Genomic DNA, 19,539 nt, shown 5'->3' with positions numbered 1-19,539 from the left:
AAGAAGCAGAGACATCACCTTGCCGACAAAGGTCCGTCTAATCAAAGCTATGGTTTTCCCAGTAGTAATGTATGGCTGTGAGAGCTGGACTATAAGGAAGGCTGAGTGCCGAAGAATTGATGCTTTCGAACTGTGGTGCTGGAGAAGACTCTTACGAGTCCCCTGGACTGCAAGGAGGTCAAATCAGTCCATCCTAAAGGAAATCAACCCTGAGTGCTCATTGGAAGGACAGATAATGAAGCTGAAGCTCCAATATTTTGGCCACCTAATGCGAAGAGAAAACTCCCTGGAAAAGACCCTGATGCTGGGAAAGACTGAAGGCAAAAGGAGAAGGGGACGGCAGAGGATGAGATGGCTAGATAGCATCACGGATGCAATGAATATGAACTTGAGCACGCTCCGGGAGAGAGCGCAGGACAGGAAGGCCTGGCGTGCTATGGTCCATGGGGTCACGAAGAGTCGGACACGACTGAACGACTGAACAACAACAACAACAAAGCCAGTTTTGGCAGGGTTACATATGGATGCGCAATACTTCAGGGAAGAACTCAAATGAAAGTGAGGAGCAGAGAAAATGTAATTTTGACATTTTTAAATGTTAAAATTGCCCAGTGCAAATATGCTTCTGCACAATGTGTCTCATTCTGTTTCCACTTGTTTTAAAAAAGAACGAGATGAGGTATAAATTTATACAGAAAATGTCATCTCATAAGAAATTAATAAATAATTCCAAACTCAGAAACTAGCATAGCTTTGTGAAGATTACCTGCCAGTCATATCCTTCCACCCATCCTGGATTTCTATAGAGCTACAGTAAGTTAAGTCTATTATGGAGCCTGACCACTCATGAGAAAGTCAATTTACAGGGAAACATACATGTCTGGCGCCTGCTGGACCACTATCTGGAGAATACAATGGTCACCAGGGACAGAGAAGCTTGCCATCTCTTACACCCATTAACTATGACCAGTTCACATGGCAGTTACACTCTTCAAGTACCTGAAGGGTTGTCACAGAGGGGAATCTTATTATTGATTGATTGATTGATTGATTGATTGAATTTCTTAATCGCACATCTGGCCGGTAACCCGGCCACTCTGGGCGATGTTCAGCAATACAATTGTAAAACAATAAAATTCTACTTTAAAACATCATATTTCTAAAAATACCCTAACCCGCCCCAAATGCCTGCCTGAACAACCACATTTTTAATGCGTAGCGGAAGCTCATTAAAGAGGGGGCATGGCGGAGTTCCTCAGGAGGGAGTTCCACAGAGTGGGGGCCACCACAGAGAAGGCCCTCTCCCTCGTCCTCACCAGCCTAGCTGTCCTGGCTGATGGGACAGAGAGAAGGCCATCCGAGGCTGATCTTGTTAAGTGGCCTGTCTGGTGTTGCTGGAGGTGCTCCTTAAGATAGGCTGGGCCAGAACCATATAGGGTTTTAAAGATCAAAACCAACACCTTGAATTTGGCCTGGAAAGCAACTGGTAACCAGTGCAACTCCTTCAGCACTGGAGTGATGTGATCACGGCGGTGGCTGCCTTTAATCAGGTGAGCCGCCACATTCTGTACCAGCTGCAGCTTCCGAACCGTCTTCAAAGGTAACCCTACGTAGAGTGCATTACAGTAGTCTAGATGAGAGGAGACCAGGGCATGTACTACCGATGGGAGCAGATGGTCGGGAAGATACGGGCGCAGCCACCATATCAGATGGAGTTGGTACACCGCTGTCCAGCCCACAGCCGACACCTGAGCCTCCATGGACAGCTAGGAGTCTAAAATGACCCCCAGGCTGTGGACCTGGTTTTTCAAGGGTAGCCGTACCCCATTCAACACCAGGTCAACATTCCCCAACCTCCTCTTGTCTCCCACCAAAAGTACCTCGGTCTTATCAGGGTTCAGCTTCAGCTTATTCCTCCCCATCCAGCCGCTCACCGTCTCCAGACATTTGGACAGGGATTCTACAGCCAACCTTGGTGAAGATTTAAACTAGGGATGTTACAGAATTCCGCCACGGATCCCAGGGGGGCCGAATTCCAGTGAATTCAGCCCCCCGGAATCCGTAGCGGAACGGAGCAACCCACCCCACCACCCCGCGAAAGCCCTGCGAAATGGAGCCTACCTGGCTGCGGCTCCGAGTGTGGCTCTGGCTCCGGCGGCGGCAGCAGCTCTGGCTGCTGCCGGGCTGCTGCGGACACAAATGGCGTCCTGAGTAGGGTACGCCATTTGCATCCCTATGGTAGCCCGTGATAGGCTATGTAAATATTTACGTAGCCTATGACGGCTAAAGCGGGAACGCAAATGGCGTAGGGGATGCCATTTGCATTCCCGTTTTAGCCGTCATAGGCTACGTAAATATTTACATGGCCTATCATGGAGAAAATGGGGGCACAAATGGCGTAGGGGACACCATTTGCATTCCCGCTTTAGCCGTCATAGGCTACGTAAATATTTACGTAGCCTATCACGGGCTACCATAGGGACACAAATGGCGTCCCCTACTCAGGACGCCATTTGCGTCCGCAGCAGCCCGGCAGCGGCTGGAGGCCCCGCTGTGGGTTGGCCCGGCCGGCGGCTCTGTGGCCTGGCCGCAGAGCAGAGCTGGCCAGGCAGGATTCCGGGGGGGAGGAACGGATCGTCTCCCCCCTGTCAAGGATTTCAGGGGGAGGGACGGAGTGCCTCCCCCCCACTGCGGATGTCCCTGGACAAAACCAGGTAAGTGTTTCGTACAACCCTAATTTAAACGAGAGGTAGAGCTGCATGTCATCCGCATATTGATGACACCGCACCCCAAACCTCCTGATGATAGCCCCCAGCGGCTTCACATAGATGTTAAATAGCATCGGGGAGAGGATGGAACCCTGTGGCACCCGACAAGGGTTGGATGAGCAGCCACGGGTTTGAAACCTCCTCTCCCAGTGCTACCCTTTGGTACCTTCCAGAGAGGAAGGACCAGAACCACCGTAATACGGTGTCTCCAATGCCCAACCCCTCCAGGTGGTCCAGCAGGATACCGTGGTCAACGGTATCAAAAGCCACTCAGTGGTCGAGGAGAACAAGGAAGGAGCATTCACCCTTATCCAGAGCCCTCCTCATATCATCTACCAAGGCGACCAAGGCCGTTTCTGTCCCATGCCCAGGCCTGAAGCCCAACTGAAATGGATCTAGATAATCAGCTTCTTCCAAGTGTGCCTTCAACTGCATTGCCACCACCCGCTCAATCACCTTGCCCAAAAATGGCAGATTCGAAACTGGGCGAAAGTTGTTCAAGACTTGGGGATCCAAGGAGGGCTTTTTTAAAAGCGGTCTTATCACTGCCTCCTTGAGAGCTGATGGCATCACTCCCTCCTCTCGATCATCCCAGAGTGCAGGACCGAGGGCTCAAGTTACAGGAAGCCAATTCTGGCTGAACATCAGGAAAACCTTCCTGACCATTAGAGCAATATGACAATGGAACCAATTGCCTAGGGAGGTAGTGGGCTCTCCCAACTGGAGGCATTCAAGATGAAGCTGGACAGCCACCTGTCAGGGATGCTTTGACTTAGATTCCTGCATCGAGCAGGGGGTTGGACTCGATGATCTTATAGGCCCCTTCCAACCCTACTAATCTAAGATTCTATGATCCCATTGGCAAGTGGACTAAGAAGGATTTGTGCATTGTAGCTATGATGGCTGTTTCATGTAACAAAGCTACCATTTGATGGTTGCTTGCAATTGTCACTTTCAGAAGATGGGTTTGGTGAGCTGGTTCTAGGGGCAATAAATAGGAAGTTTATTAAATAATTTCCACAATTCTACAATGCATCTTCCTTACCTGATACCTTCTGTTAAAGGACTTGAGCATCTCAATTTCAGCGGAGTTATCATCAGGGTTCAAAACACAAGGACACACAGATCTAGGCAAGGGGGAAAAGGGGGGTACATGGTTCTTAAAGTTGGCCACACATCCCTCTCCTTTCTCCCTTCTGTCAGGCATAAGAAAAACTGAAAGTCCTGTTGTGGTTGCATTTAAACTGCAATTGCATGTCTCCACCAGCTTTATTTTCTGTGTAGGAGTAAATGTATCTGATTCTCTCCCAGCTCTAATGGCTTCCTTGCAGGATGAGTCAGATGCTACATCCCATTGCAAATTAAGTTATTGTGGGGGGAAATACCAATATAAATGATCAAAAGTTAGAGGAGATAGCAGTCAGTGAAAAGGAAGAAGGTGGAGAAATACTCTGCGCTTACCCGACAACAATAAGGAAGGAGGTCATGTACTTCTATTCTCTTTGGCTATAGAAGAGAGTGCCCCAAGCCATATGTCTTCCCCCAGCCCTGAATGATGGAGAAAATAATCTGTCGTCCTCCCAGAATTGGGCAGCAGTTGTATTGGCATCTTCCTACATGAACCCGCCCAAACATTAAGATTGACACAGGAGGTCCTGCTCTGTGTTCCTCCACCAGTGGAGGTTTGGTGGGTGGGCACAATGGACAGTGCCTTTTTTGTCATGGCACCTAGACCCTGGAATGCCTTCCAGAGGAGAAGAAAATTGCAGTGAAGGCCATTTTATTTTCAAGGGTTTTGGCTCCTCTCAAAATGCTTAACTACGTGGCTGCAATATTCTGTTTAGTGGTAACTGATTGGTTTTATATTACATTGTTCTTATTGTTTTACTGTAAATTTTGCAAACTGTTTTGATTATCTTGCAGATAGCAGAGCAGAGTAAAATGTTTCAGAACAAATAAATTCTGGACGAGAAGGGACATTGAATATACCCAGTTTTCACATATACCTATCTGTAACAGTAGAATTTAACCCTCAGTTCTCAGCAGGTGTTGGGTCTGTAGCCTTCTTTCAATGCAAGAACTGAGCTCTGGAATATGTGAAGCAGAGAGAGAGAGAGAGAGATGATAGATGATAGATGATAGATAGATAGATAGATAGATAGATAGATAGATAGATAGATAGATAGATAGATAGATAGATAGATGATAGAAGTGATGGTGCGTGTGATCTAAGCCTCTCACCACCAGGAAACCACAGGCAGTCTCCACATCTTTGGGAGAAGTCAGGGCTCCAAAGTCAGAAGGCTTAACTAGAGGGAAACAGAGCCCCAGAACCTCTCATTTTAAAATAAATCACTGGACTTGCTTCAGACTTGTGGACTACCAAAATGTCTATAGCCCTTTTACCTGAAGGTGTGTAAGGGGGTCATGCTCATTTTTTTTTTTATCTCCATACATTAATTGTACCCATTTTAATCTCCATGCATTAACTGGCTCTGTGTGGCTATATCCATGTAGACTCTGTGGACAAAGAGCGTGTGATTCTGCTCCCCTTCCATTCCGTCAATCTATGTGGTTTCTGACCACATGAAATGGGCTTATGTCTTATTCAGTCAATCAGAAGACAAGCACTCTTTATCTCTGACGTTTCTTAACACACCATGGTCACCTTTGTCTCTCTTGCACAAAGTTCTGTCCTAGAGTATAATCAGCATTCTTATTTTGATGAACACAGAGTATTTCCTCAGCAGAAAGACTGATGTGACTGGTGTGTACTGCCTTTCTTTGCTTTCTATGCAATTTCTCTTTAACTAAAGTAATTGACTGCAACTACAGGTTTATCAGAAGATCCTAATCACTAGACAAGGTCTGGGATGAGAGCCTCAGAGATTAGAGATAGGTTTCTCTGATCTCTTAGAAAAATGATTATCTCAAGATATCTGTGACCTTTCTTACCCTTCCCAAATGCACTGATTCATTATATGCAAGAGTTTAGAGGTTAGGAAGGCCAGAAGAATAATCATACTGGCTTTAAGCCAAGTACACAGTGATTTATGCAGACCGTTTCTCTGTGTGTGCACTAGCATCACTGCCATTGAAATGCATTTTGATTTGCAAGGCAATATAATTTAGACATGCTTCTCAGACACCCTGGATGCACTGCAGAACTGTCTTTGGCATTAACTACTTTCTCTATGCATTGGCTGTTATTCATTATGAACTATCATCTTGGATGTGACCTGATGGCCACTGCTCTTTATAACTGTAAGCCAAGACAATCAAATCAGTTCACTCTGACTCTTTGTGCAGGTCCTGTTCCAACATTCAGTGTAGTGTAGTGTAGGAGCCAGTGTAGTGTAGTGGTGAGAGTGACGTACTGGGAGCCGGGAGATCCGGGTTCTAGTCCCCACTCGGCCATGGAAGCTTACTGGGTGACTTTGGGCCAGTCACAGACTCTCAGCCCAACCTACCTCACAGGGTTGTTGTTGTGAGGATACAGCGGTGAGGAGGAGGATAATGTAAGCCGCCTTGCAAGAGGGAGAAAGGCGGGGTATAAATGCAATAAATAAATATAAATGCAATAAATAAATAAATAAAACATTCAGGCCGCAGGTAGGCCCAGAGGCAAGGCAGGTGCACCTTGGGAGGTGTGGTGGGTGGGATCTTGCTCCCTCACTTCATACGTGCTCTAAACCAGCCTTCCCCAACCTAGCACCTTCCAGAAGAGTTGGACTGCAACTCTCATCGTCTCCAGCCAGCATGGCTATTAGCGCTGTACTCCAGCACACCTGGATGGCACCGGATTGGGGAAAGGCTGCTTTACGCAGTTAGATCTTTGTGTGAACCAGCCATAGTTCTTTGCTGTTTAAAGAAAGGCAAATTTAGGGTGCAACCCTATCGATGGTCAGAGGCCAATGAACTCGGAGGGCTAGAAAAGACCTCATCTGAAAGCCTAGACAGCTGCTGCCGCTCGGTGTCGACAATACGGACCTGGCTGGATCAATGGTCTGACTTAGTATAAAGCCGGTTCCTCTGTTCCTATCACTGGCATTTCTAACACTGAACTGACACTACAAGAAAGTTTTCGTGTCACTGCAGATGTTTCGACCTGTGTTCCTTCCAGGTCTGTATATTTACATCTACACAGAAAACATGTGTATATTTGCACAAGGTAGCCATTCGGAATTACTCAAAGTGATTGCCTAGCTTTCAGACGGAGCACAAATACCAGAGACATTGCGGACCTTCCTGGTTTGTAGCAAAACCTATGTCAATTCATTCCAACCTCATTATCCATCTTGGGCAGGTAACACGCTTCTCCTGATACAATTTCCTCAGTGTTGTTATGTGAAGGATTGTCACCAGGTTCACAAAAGTTCGAGGGGCCTGTCAAGAGGTAAACATAAAACAGAATATGGGTGTACCAGCTTCCCAACGCACATGGTCCTGTGGCAAACGTATCACATAGAATTGTCCCAAACTGCACAGTACATGTTGAATTGCTGAAATTACTGGCAGGGCATCCACATGACATCTTTCACAAGGAATCCTACATTACAGACAATGCTTACTCTCTGCTTTATCTCTGTGGAAGATAAATATTCTAATTTCATTGTTTTCCAAGTCTCTTGCTAGGCCCATAGTCTGGCACTCCTAATTTAAGCTTAAGAGCTCTTCCTTGATAAATAGTTCTTAAGATTTTAAGTGTCACTGAATACATAGGAAGGAATTGTATCAAAACTGCGACCTTCTTTGCCAGAGAAGAGGCTGATTCATAGACATGACATTCCTGCAGAGAGCAGTTTCCTAGCTAAGAAAGAGAAGGCCTTCTTTTCAGTGTCTTGATATCACAGTGTGTTACCAGAAATTAAGAAGGCACCTAGATGCACAATATGGGGTGCCAAGCATAGGACAAATCATGCACCAAACCACTGTGGAAGAACCCCCTTAAACCTGTGCTCACCACCGGGAAGCAGCTATGTCATATCACACAGGGCCAAATCAGACATTACTTTAAAGTCTTAGCTAGTAGCTGCATCTTTTTTTCCCACTGTTACTCTACAGTAGGTGGAGGGGCCCAATATATATTGGGGCCCTATGCTTGCTATTTCAGTTGGAAAATAGTGATCCATATGGCAAATGGATCACCAACTTGCAGTAGAAATTGCAGGTGTGAGCTCCCCAGTCCATAGCGGGGGGGGGGGCTTTTAAAGCCCTCCTCCCCTCATACTAGGGTCCAATATAGATTGGGCCCCCTGCACCAAAAAATGAAAGAAGAAGAAATAATGTCTGTTTGGGCTTTCTGTCTGTGATGTAATATGATCGCTTCAGTAATTCTCTAGAACAGACCTGAACAATATGTCAAATGCAGCCCACTAGCCATGTATGGCAACCCACTAAAGGCTTGATAACCCTCCAGTTGATGCCTGCCTCTGAGTGAAAAAAACAAGATGTTGGATGGTGGGGGGCAGGGGAGACACAATGGGCCGGTTTGCATGACACAAGGGTGGTTAATAAGCAATGGTGACTTGTTAACCACCCCTGCATGTGCTGGTCACATGCCGGCTGATTTCCTTAATTACCCTCGCTGGGCATGGGTTGTCATGACATCCAAACCCAGTGAGGGTGGGTGGCTGGGTGGTTTGTTAACCTCCTAGAACCCACAGTCTGTTGAAGGGTTAACTACCAAAGCCACCCACACTCACTGGGTTCAGATATCATGATAACCTGTGCCCAGTGAGGGTAATTAGGGAAATCAGCCAGCATGTGTGTGGGTGATTAACAAGCCACCATGGCTTATTAGCTAGATTTGTGTCATATGAACCTAGTCATTGTCAAGTGCCTGGCAAGCCACATTAGGGCTTGTGGGGTCAAAAGCTGTCTCCATCCAGGCCCAAATCAAAGTGCTGGTTTTGGCCTTTAAAGCCCTTCATGGCTTGGGTCCAGCGTACCCAAACGACTGCCTGTTTGTACACTATCTTCAGCAGATGTCTTCCTCCAGGTACCCCTACCATCTGAAGTGTGGTGGGTAGTTACTGAAGAAATATCACCCCAAATTTGGAATGCTCTCCTTCCAAGCTGGCTCACCTGAACCCTTGCTTGATGTCATTTCAGCTTCAGAATAAGACCTTTTAGCTTTCCTGGTCATTTTAATCTAACCTGTTTTATCTCTGCTGCTGTCTTTATACCCAGATCTTTATATTAAGTATATATAGATTTACTATATTTTGTTTGTTTTTATTTTTTTTTTTCTGATGTTTCTGATTTCCTGTAAGCCATCCTGGAAACGTGTTTGAAAGATGGGTTAGAATCTCCATCATAAATAAAAAAATACACAAATGTTTTAAAGCAATCTGAATTACTAGCAATTCAGCATCTCATTATTCTTCTCTCACTGGCTTGGGTGGCAAAGTTTCCTTTAATACCTCTTTATGGAGTATGTCCAAAGCTGTCTGTATATTGCTTGTGAAATTTTCAGGGGAATATTGTACCTATGAAAGAAAGGGGTAGTGGTGAGTTTTGTATAAAATGGTCTGCTCATCATAGTCTGCTCCAGTTCATTCCCAATCAGTTTGCTATTCATGTATATTTGGAAGGAGAAAACAGCAATTTATACTAGTATGCATCCTTTATAACTGATATAATAAGCATGTATTTTGTACTCAGGAATCAGAACTTGTGAGAAGTGGCTGTAAGACTTACTGTGCCAGTAAACCGAGTATGGGACTGTTTGTACAGACTTTCCAGTACAGCAACACAAAAGATGACATTACATTCATGTTGCATTGCAAACATATAAGATAAGCATTAAGAACCTAAGCCGAGTTGGGGTCTTAGTAAATTAGTGGGGGGGTTTTATCTGCACAATCCAAAGATAATGAGGGATAATGGTACATAAAACATGTGGAGAATGAGGGTGCTTCCAGACGGAGGACTCCTAGCACTACCGATCAAAAGATATCATGTACCTATTTAGGGCATCTCTACACCAGCCTAAAATTCTGCATTTAAAATGGGGCTTTCTGCTTCCATTTTAAATGCAGGATCATGACTCCCCTTTTCACATGCTTCCTTTCCCCCCTCCCTTTCCCCTCTTGTTCTCCCCACAACTGAGTCTTCCATATCTTTCATTGATCTCGCTCCCTTTCTTGCTGCTTTTACTCTTTTCACAGAGGAAACTGAAGTGGAACACAACGGGGTAATTTGATAGCTCATTATCTGCAATCTATTTAAAAATGGAACAAAGGGCATGTAGTGCAGGAGACGCCCTGGAGGATCATGGCGTCATGTAAAGATTGCTCCTTCAAACTTCCATGAAGGAGCAATCTCAATTGCAGGGCTCAGTGTGAAGGAGCCCTTAGCCTTTTCCTCTTGAACGGATTTTTTCTGGTAGGAAAAAAGATGGAAGAAATAGTTGGAAAATACAGGAGGGTTATAAATGGAGGAAGATATCTGGACTCAGCCCCCATAAAATTTTGTGTTTTGAGGTAAGGCAATTGCCAGATGAAAGGCTTGTCTGGAAGCACCCTGAATCAAAGCTTCATGTACACTCCAATATACTCATAGAGCTCTGTGTGCTAGCTTTGCCATTGACTTCACCACCTTGGGTAACTTTGCATGTGCAATGGAACATGTATATTGAGTCGCTCCAGCTAGCAAAGTGAATGAGGAAGTATTGAACATGCAGACATCAGGAGCGTACAGAGATCATGTACACGGAAAAGCTCTTTTATGTGTAAATAACCTCCAAATAACATTTTAAAAACAATTAGAAGTAGAATTGAGGTGCCACCCAAATACTCCGTAATTATAATCTAAACCACCAAAAAGCCAGCCCAAATATAGATGTTTAACATTTCTGAAGGCTTTGGTGAGTGTAAAACAGAAAACATTGGCATATAACATTTCCCTATATGCGCTTGATATGCTAACTTGGTGATCAGATCTTGGCTGATCTGAAAAACTGCAGTGGGGCATATAGACAAAGTGGTAGACTTTTAGATTTGCTGGATCCAAACAGCAATGGCATAATAAATGTACAGGGCTTGCCAATTTATTATCTGTTATCTAGGCATTTGGCTTTATCAACAGAAAGTTATCTTTTAAATGAAAATAGCAACAATAAAAAAATATATGGGAATTCTCCAAGATATTATTTTATGTAATATCAGCCTCAAGTTGAATGACCTCTAGGCCCTGCATAGAGACATGAATACTCAAACCTATCAGATATTGACTCAACTATGGAGCACCATTGCCATCACTGAAATATGTACACCGGCATGTAAGAATGGCTGCCATCCTTGAAGTAGTGACTTCATTGACTGGACTAATCACTGAGGTGAGAGGGAGTCAGCAATGTGTCATTAGCAACTTACCTACTACACAGGTTCCAGAGCCAGTTCCAGTATAAACCTTTGCAGTTTCATTCAGACAGAAAGCTACAACATCATTGATTTTTATGAATATGGATATGCCAGGATACTTTGTTAGAATTTCTGAGTAAGAGGTTGGGTACCTTCCTGCATCATGCATCATGATGTTGTCAACAGGCTGAACCTGAACATTATTCAGGAGGAATGAGATTACATCAAGTCATTCCAACATTAAATTAAATAATGAGAAGAGCAGTTCCAGTCCTTACATGCCCTCACATATATCCTGGAGGCATTTTCACAATTACCACTTGGAAATATGTACTGATAAGCATTCAAGTGCACAAATAATCTTGGGGGGGGGGAAATACAATTATATTAGGTCAGAATGGCTCTAAAACCTTTGGAAACTTACAGGATCCTTACAATAATCGCACAAGTCATTTCCGCCTATGAAAAGTGTCACGAGCTTCCAGTCTTCCTGGAAATTTATTTTCTACATTCAAGAGAAAGAAGGAGAGACATAATGAAAAGCAAGAAGGAAAAAAAATACTTGAACCAGCAGCCTAGAAAGGATTAATTAAATTTTTCTTTCAGGGGCACAGTTAGCTTGTTCTTTTGGACTGGTACAAAACCTAGGAAACCAGGGCAACAATCCGAAATGAGGGCTTCATGTACCATCCAGTTATGTAAAATAAGAAATCAGAGGTTCAGACTGCAGTGGCCTGTTTCAAAACCAATTGCTACAAAGCACTGATGCTGCCGGAATGTCATCTACATGTTTGAATGAATACTGTCACATCAGGAACCAGTTTCTGTCTTAACGAGCACGTCCAATGTACTTGATCGTTCTTACTCGGGATATGCCCAAGGGCTATGCCCCACATCTACTAAGAGCTGAAGCTTAATAACAGGGGTTATATTTTGCATGTATAAAGCCTTAGACTCAATCCCCATTACTGCCTGTTAAAGATCATAGGTTGCAAGGCTTCTATCTGAGTCACTTCTAGCTGTCAAAATTACAAGAGTCTTTTACACCCCAGTATCTTATATTGCTGAGATATAACACTGGAGAACAGAAGGCTGCTAGCCAAATGCTGTGCTGTATTTAAGTCATGGTTATTAAGATGCAATTGATTTAATGCAATCTGAGAAGTATCCCCAGACATTTGACTTGTTAGATTCAGAAGAGTTCAGTGGGTGTATTAACATTTCCCATGTATGTTATTAGATACCTGAATGATTTCCAGGAGCACACCTGGCAGCCACCATGCTAGAGTGCAATGATACTGTGTTCTTCTTGAGAGGCCCCAAGGCATTGCCCAACTAGCAGCTATGTGAGTTACTTAACCCACAAGGCGTACCTGCACAATTGGTTTGGCAGTCACTGCCTTTCTCCTGGGAACCGAATTCTCAGCTTCCAAACCAAGCTACAACTCCCAGAATTCTTTGGGTGAAGCTGCATCAGTGAAACTGATATACCACTATTATATGTTTGTAGTATAGCTATACTCTATGTCTTCTTAAACAGTTAGATGTTCAACCATACGTCATAGCAATACGCCTGACATTCCATTTGTTTTTATATAGGTGACCTACTCAGATCCTTTTGCCTGATGTTCTGCCGGGCCATTCGTAGCTGTACTACAGCCGTCCAAAGCGAGCTAATTCAAGTCTCAGATATACATTTCAAGACCCATAAGAACATAAGAAGAGCCATGATTGATCATGCTGGATCTAGCATTATGACTTAGTCCAGCATTCTGTTCACACAGTGGCCAGCCAGCTGTCGGTAGGAAACCCACAAGCAGGACATGAGTGCAACAGCACCCTCCCACCCCCAAACAGATTCAGAAGTCTGGATACCCCCAGCTGCTTCCAGTTGTTGCCCCCTTCAGAGCTTTTCTCCCACTTTCCTGCTGTCTGCTGGTGCAAACTTTTGCCACAGCTGCTGACATTTTTTAACTGTACAGCGCATGCATTGGCAGCATGCTACAAAAAGGTCTATTCAGGAAACACTGAGGTGCTGCTGCAATGCAAAGCAGGTGGGAGCAAGAAGTAGCGAGCCATATCTGAAACTCTGTTAGGTCACTCACCGGATTAAAGAAATCTGAGTCAATTAAACAAATTAGTTTTATTCCATCAATTAACTGGTTGATTAAATCTGCCTAAATTTGTATATGACTAAAACAATTTTCATTATACGACTGAAAACCTAAAACAATAGCATTAAAGGAATGACATACCTACTTTGTTTTTAAATGGCCCATGTCACAGCAGGCACCATTTTCAAAGAGGCATTCCATCTTGTGTGAGGGTGAAAGAAAGAGGGATGCCTCTTCTAAGGTAGTGCCTATAGTCTGCTTTGTTTTTAGGAACTTATATTAAAATAATTAACTTTTTAAAAAATGTGTTGCTCAATTAATTGGGGATGACTTTTTTAGTCAATGAAGATGTTTTAAATCAAGTAATCTTGATTAACTGATTAAAGTTTGCAACTCTTAATGCCATCTTAAAGACTTGAACCACCCTCTTCCCACCCCTTGGACATAGCCTTGTAAGATACAGTAAACATTTTTTTTAATTGTATCAGCAGAAACTCACAGAATCAGTCTTCATCAAGTCTATTAGTCTTCTGGCTTGAGATAGAACGTCTCTAAATATAAAGCACATATACATAAAAAGGGCATCAGAATTTTGTGAGCAACGTAGCAATTTGGAATGACATTCCTAGGAATATGGTGGAAGGAAGACTAATTCAAATGATACAAGGTTCAATCCACAGATAGATTTTGTAAGCAACATGGCAATCTGAGTTGCCATGCCAATGAATTAACACAGTGGCAGGGAGGCTAATACAAAGAACCCAAAGGTTATCCCCACAGGGGTTTTGCTATGAGTTTGCTTTGTTTGGAGGTTGTTTGGGGCACATGATGTCATGGCCATCCTGCAATCACCCAGGAGGTTTGCGCCAAAAAAAGGGGTTTTCTGAGACTACTTTTAGTCCAATTCTTTTCCTTAATTCGGCTTGTCTGCACTTGTGTTATGGTGTGCACCAACCCTCTGCATTTACTTCGGCATGACAGTCCTGCCCGGGGTGGTGGTGGTGTCTTTCACCTGGCTGTGACTGCACTGACACCGTTCAAGCGGCATTTCCCCAATGTTTCCTTGCCTGTGTTTCCCAGATGTTTCCACCATTTAGTAGCTGGCAGTTCAGGAGTTCTGAGGTACCTCATGGTATTTACTTCACCTTGCCTACCACTAAACTCCATCCCCGCAAAGTATAGGTGTGCTCCACCGAGCAGCCTCTAACTTTTTTAAAAAGTAAGGCATAAAAGCGCAACAGCAAAATAGCACATTAGCACTACATCATGAACCCATAAGCGCTCCAGGTTCACCAACGACAGATTGCTTCGGCTATTGGGCAGTATAGAAATAAATAAATACATACATACATACATACATACATACATAAACGACAGCCACCTGTAGACTGTAAAGATCTTGGACATTTAAAGTCATTACTGCGGGATAAATAAGGCATATTTATTGGACAAGCTAGTACAGAGGGTTTTAGGGGCTAAGTCTTACACTGGTAAAAGTGCCTTAAGGAATACATATACTTGGCAAGATCACAGTTCCTGAAGTAGTTACTGTGGGACTCCGCAACTGCGTATTTAAAAGCTATTCATGCAGCAATACATATACTCATTGTAGTGCTACACTGAAATAGAGCATTTGTACATCAACACATATACTCGCTATAGCGCTACAGCAAAATTACACCACATCACCAGCAGGACACTGAATAGTGCCGATCGCAGTTGCAGCTAAGCAAAAACATGCTTTAAGTGCACCTTCTAAAGTATTTTGAAAGGCACAAACAGAATTATGGAGGCAGGGCAAAGCCCCTCAGGAAGAAACTACTCCATCTGATAGTTCCACCACCCCACGTTAAATGAAAACAAGGTTCTGCACATTTACTCCTGTCACTATTGTGCTATTGCAGTTTTAGAGGGGAAATAATAAAAAAATGGGGGGGGGAGTTGGGCATAGGTAGGGGAGGCAGGCGCCAGACACACACACACTGGCCAGAGAAAGCAGAAAGTGCATAACAAGGCGAAAGTGGGAGGGAGTGGGAGGGAACAGGCTCTCTAGGTGATGATATGGATGAGACTCCACCCAGTAGCCACCGAAACAGTTCACGATAAACTGCCATGTGACCTGCCCAGAGCCCCAGGTTAGCTTGGAATAATGCAGATTTTCAAGCCCCATGTGTCCCCAGACCGAGCAGATACAACTTCAGTAAAAAGTGCAACAAAGCAGAGAGCAAACCAAACCCGTTGCTGTGAGGATTCCTCCCCAGTCCACAGATCAGTCCACAAAAAGTCACTTCATTCAACTAGTAGTACACCCAGAGCTAAAATTTGCTTTAATATTCAAACAGCAGTTTAGAAAGATAGGCTATTACCACTCTTCCTGTTTCTGCATCTTGAATACCTTGTGTAGGCAGGAGTGCATCTACAGATCTGCTTTCTCAGATAATAAATAATAGAACAGATCTGATCATCAGTTTCTATTGGGCTAAAATATGTGGTTACATGCTATCACTTGTAGGCATGAAATACTGTCTCCAACTCCCTTAATCTAGCAGAACTGGGAGAGATGACAATAATCCAGACTCCTTCAATGGCAAGAATTCTCTAGCCTTAAAGCACCCCTTACAGATGCTCATCCCCTGTCATTGGAAAAAAAAACCCAGAGAACAGCAGTCCCATTTCAATTAGGGTTTTGTCGCTGATATCCTAACTAGGGCTGCAATTCTATAGTATACACATGTATATGGAAGTAAGTCCCATTGAAGTGAATGGGGCACACTTCTGAGTAGACAGGTAATATTTAGAATTGTGCTCTAAAACTACTCTGCAGCAACTTGAACCTATTGCTCCTTGTTCCTTCCTGGTAGAAAGGAATTATAGTTAATTTTTAGATGCTCAGACATTGCTACCACATCCCCCTTAATTTATTTACTTGATGCCAAATATGCCCAGTTCTTTCAGCCTTTTCTCATATTTCCCAAACCTCCAATTCTTTATCTTCTCTATCCTTTGGCTTTCCTCTGAATTCTTTCCATAGAATTCAAACTTCTATGATGTTTGAATCCTCTCTTAAAATTCAGTTACCAAAAATGTAAATGCATACACCATTTGGGACCTAATCTGCGTTAGATAAAGCAGATTACCTCCTGCATCTTGCACACAAGACATCTGTTCATGCTATTAAAAATGGCACTTGTTTTGCTTACAGCAATGCTACACTGTTGGCTCAGGGTTGATTTCTGCAGCAGCTGCTGGTGCTGACCTCTAGCTGTCACAGCCATTGCTGTGTGCAGGGGCAGTCCAGTGTAGGCTGACAGCACCCATAATACTTGGCACAGATCAGCATTTTTGTATACTGCTCCAAGTAGAGATTTGCTGGCACTCACAGAAGCATGGAAAAAGTGAGTGTGACCAAGCATTATATATTACTGGCTGGAGACAGTCCTGAGAATTGGCCTTCATTCACCTCATGATTCAATATAACCTCCCAAAGCAAGCGTCTCCATGGTGTCCTAGCCTAACCAATCCCACTACAGCTACACCCATTTTGTATTTATGCCTTTGGGGCTTCCCTTCCCTTCTAGTATGTAATGCTTCACATTTCCAAAAAAAAGAAAGAAGTTAAATGTCATGCATAACCCTACAAACGAATGCTCCAATTTTTCAGGGTGATTTTGAATTTCCATCCTGTTCCCTGTGGTGTTTGGAGTCCCAGTTTTGTACAATCTGCAGATTGTAGCATTAAATCAAGTAATTAGTGGAATCCTTGAACAGCAGCTGGGCCTGTAGTATACTGTGTTATGTCTCTTTTAACATCAGCAGCAGCAGCAGCACAGGAAGCACTTCCGCTTCAAGGAGACAGATTGTTTTAGAACACCATTCATCACCTTCTCCCAGAGACCCACTACTTGCTAGTGCTTGGAATTAAGAGTGGCTTTCCAACAAACTGGATACCTGTCATACAACCTGCATTTCTCATATTTACCTCAACAAATGCCACATGTAAATTATCATTGGTAGTATCAGGGCTGTATATACTGAATTACTACACCAAAGCAGGCAACTGCAAGTTTAGCATGATGTATTCTTAACCATCTCACGGCAACTTCTCCTAGATGCTTACAAACATTGATTTATGATGGGTTCTTTCTAATGCCTTCCCAGGGACAGAATTTAAATGAATGGAAGCATAATTTCAAAGGGAAGTACAGACTGCTAGAATCTTGCTTTCCTTCAAAGGTGGTCTGGGACAGCACTATCACTTGATTCAACAAACCTCAGTCAATTATTCATATCAGTTTTAATTGATCAACTTATTAAATCTGCATTTAATAAGGAAACTGGTTTTCTGCTATATGAACAAACTGCCACAAGCCCCAGGCTCAAGTGCTTTGCCCACCACCACACATCCTCTTTTGCGCACCCGAGGAGGAGATTGGAAGCATCTGCTTCTTCTTCTTTAACTTGGGGAGCTAGGCTTTGTTTAAACTATGGTTTGTGAGAACCAGCCAGGATCAAGCTGTAGTTTCACATCCTGACTTCTTCTCACTAACCACAATTTAAACAAATTACAGTTGCCTGAGTTCAGACTTGCTTGCCAATCTCCTCCTCTGGCAAGCAAGAGGGGGAGGGGGAGGAAGAAACGTGTCTGAGCCTGAGGCTCACAGTGGCTTGTTTATGTAGGAAGAAATCATTGTTTCCCATTATGTCTGAATCAGGGCACTGTGTCACAGCAGGCACCATTGCAGAATGGGCAACCCTTCCTGTTTGTTTGAGCAAAACTTATCACTATTTCACATTAGAAATTGCAGGTATGTATGTGTGATCCGGAACAGGCCCATAGAGGAGGTGGGGAGAAGGTTAAAGCCCCATACCCCCACATACTAGGGTCCTAATCCAGATTGGAGCCCTTGTGCCTACTCTAGAGTAAAAATTAAAAGTAATCTCTGGTTTGGCCCTAAGATGGCACCTGCTACCTGCAGTTTAAGTATTTGTATTAAAAATAGGTTAAAAAAAAAACAAATAGGGAACTCCCAAACAGACAGGCAAAGATGAAAAAGCAATGGAGTAAACAAGAACAAAATATGATTATTGTAATCCAATACATTTAAGATTTCAATGGTCCTTCCTCAGGGAATTCTAAAATCAATATACAAAAATTATTTTGAATTACCATTTAATACGAGAAGCAAAATAATATCATATATAAACTTCGTATCTTGGAATGATATTCATGTATTTTTATAAACAGACATTGTTGATGGGAAAGAGAGAATAAGTGTTGTAACAAAACAAAACAAAACAAAAGACCAGGAGCACCTTTAAAATTTATTAATCCATTAGATTAATAGAAAACCTTTTGACTGATCAGTGCTGCAGCCCTGTTCTGAGATTTCTTCAACTAGCTCCTTAATTCAGGTGTAATTTTTTGGAGTCTGCAAAACTTAGCTATTAAAATGTTGTTAAATATTCTCCAACCTGATCCTGAACTGTGCCCTTTCTTCATAATGCATTTAGCATGGAGTGGTACATGACGATACCAGGTCATTATAAGAACTACTACGTCACTTCAAGAACTGGTGCCAGAGTTTGTTTTGCTCTTACCTCCTCATCCTTTTTTCCTTTGGGGTCGTGTCTTTTAGACTGTAAGCCTATGGGCTGTCTTATTTTTTAATTGGTCTTATGTAAGTTGTGCTGAGAGCTTTTCAGCTGAAGAGCAGGGTAAAAATGCTTTGAATAAATAAATTACATGGATCAAACACATCTGCTGTTTTTGAGAAGGTGTAATGCGACTAGACAACTGTAGTACAGTATCATTTTTGAACAGTTACTTTTCATTCTTTAATCATTTATAATGAATCCACATTTAACTTGTGCTAGTGTTGTGTATTGCCCTGTCCTTACTACTGACATGATATAGGCGTGATGACATTGGGATATCGGGTATGCTTTCCTCAAGGCCAACTGCCAAGGGTAGGCACAGTCGGGCTCATGCTGAGGGCCCGTATCCCAGCAGAGGCCCACTGAGAAGAGTTCCCTGGACTTGCTCCTCCCTTTCATGATTGCAACAGGCTTGTTCATCTGCCTTTCATTCTGGTCCAGACAAAAGTGATGGTGAGAAGAGGGAGCAGTAGATGCCACTGCCTACTTGCTCATTGACTCTTTGCCTGTCAAGCAAGCGGTAACAATAATGAGAAAGAAGAGGAGGAAGAGCAACAGGAGCTGGGGACAACGGTGGCAAGAAGATAGCTTCATTGAGGAAGGGGCCCAATTAAGGGTGTCTTGCCTGGGGGTCCT

At 43.4% G+C, this 19,539-nt stretch overlaps 1 protein-coding gene across 7 annotated transcripts in view; it reads right to left on the bottom strand.

The window, feature by feature from the left end:
- PLB1 (phospholipase B1) overlaps positions 1–19,539 on the bottom strand; it is a 171,572-nt gene that overhangs the window by 82,582 nt on the left and 69,451 nt on the right. For all 7 annotated transcript variants that reach the window (XM_084828588.1, XM_084828589.1, XM_084828586.1 and 4 more), the window contains 5 exons: positions 13,748–13,799; positions 11,559–11,639; positions 9,194–9,259; positions 7,054–7,154; positions 3,814–3,895 (listed from right to left, as the gene is read on the bottom strand). In XM_084828588.1, the coding sequence (XP_084684714.1) occupies positions 3,814–3,895; positions 7,054–7,154; positions 9,194–9,259; positions 11,559–11,639; positions 13,748–13,799 (382 nt within the window). The remainder of the gene's footprint in view (positions 1–3,813; positions 3,896–7,053; positions 7,155–9,193; positions 9,260–11,558; positions 11,640–13,747; positions 13,800–19,539) is intronic.

Source organism: Heloderma suspectum, chromosome 1 (assembly GCF_057233095.1).
Source record: "Heloderma suspectum isolate Gila_16-S chromosome 1, 16-S_ref, whole genome shotgun sequence".
Classification (NCBI taxonomy): Eukaryota; Metazoa; Chordata; class Lepidosauria; order Squamata; family Helodermatidae; genus Heloderma; species Heloderma suspectum.
This window is presented reverse-complemented; position numbering and strand designations above follow the sequence as displayed.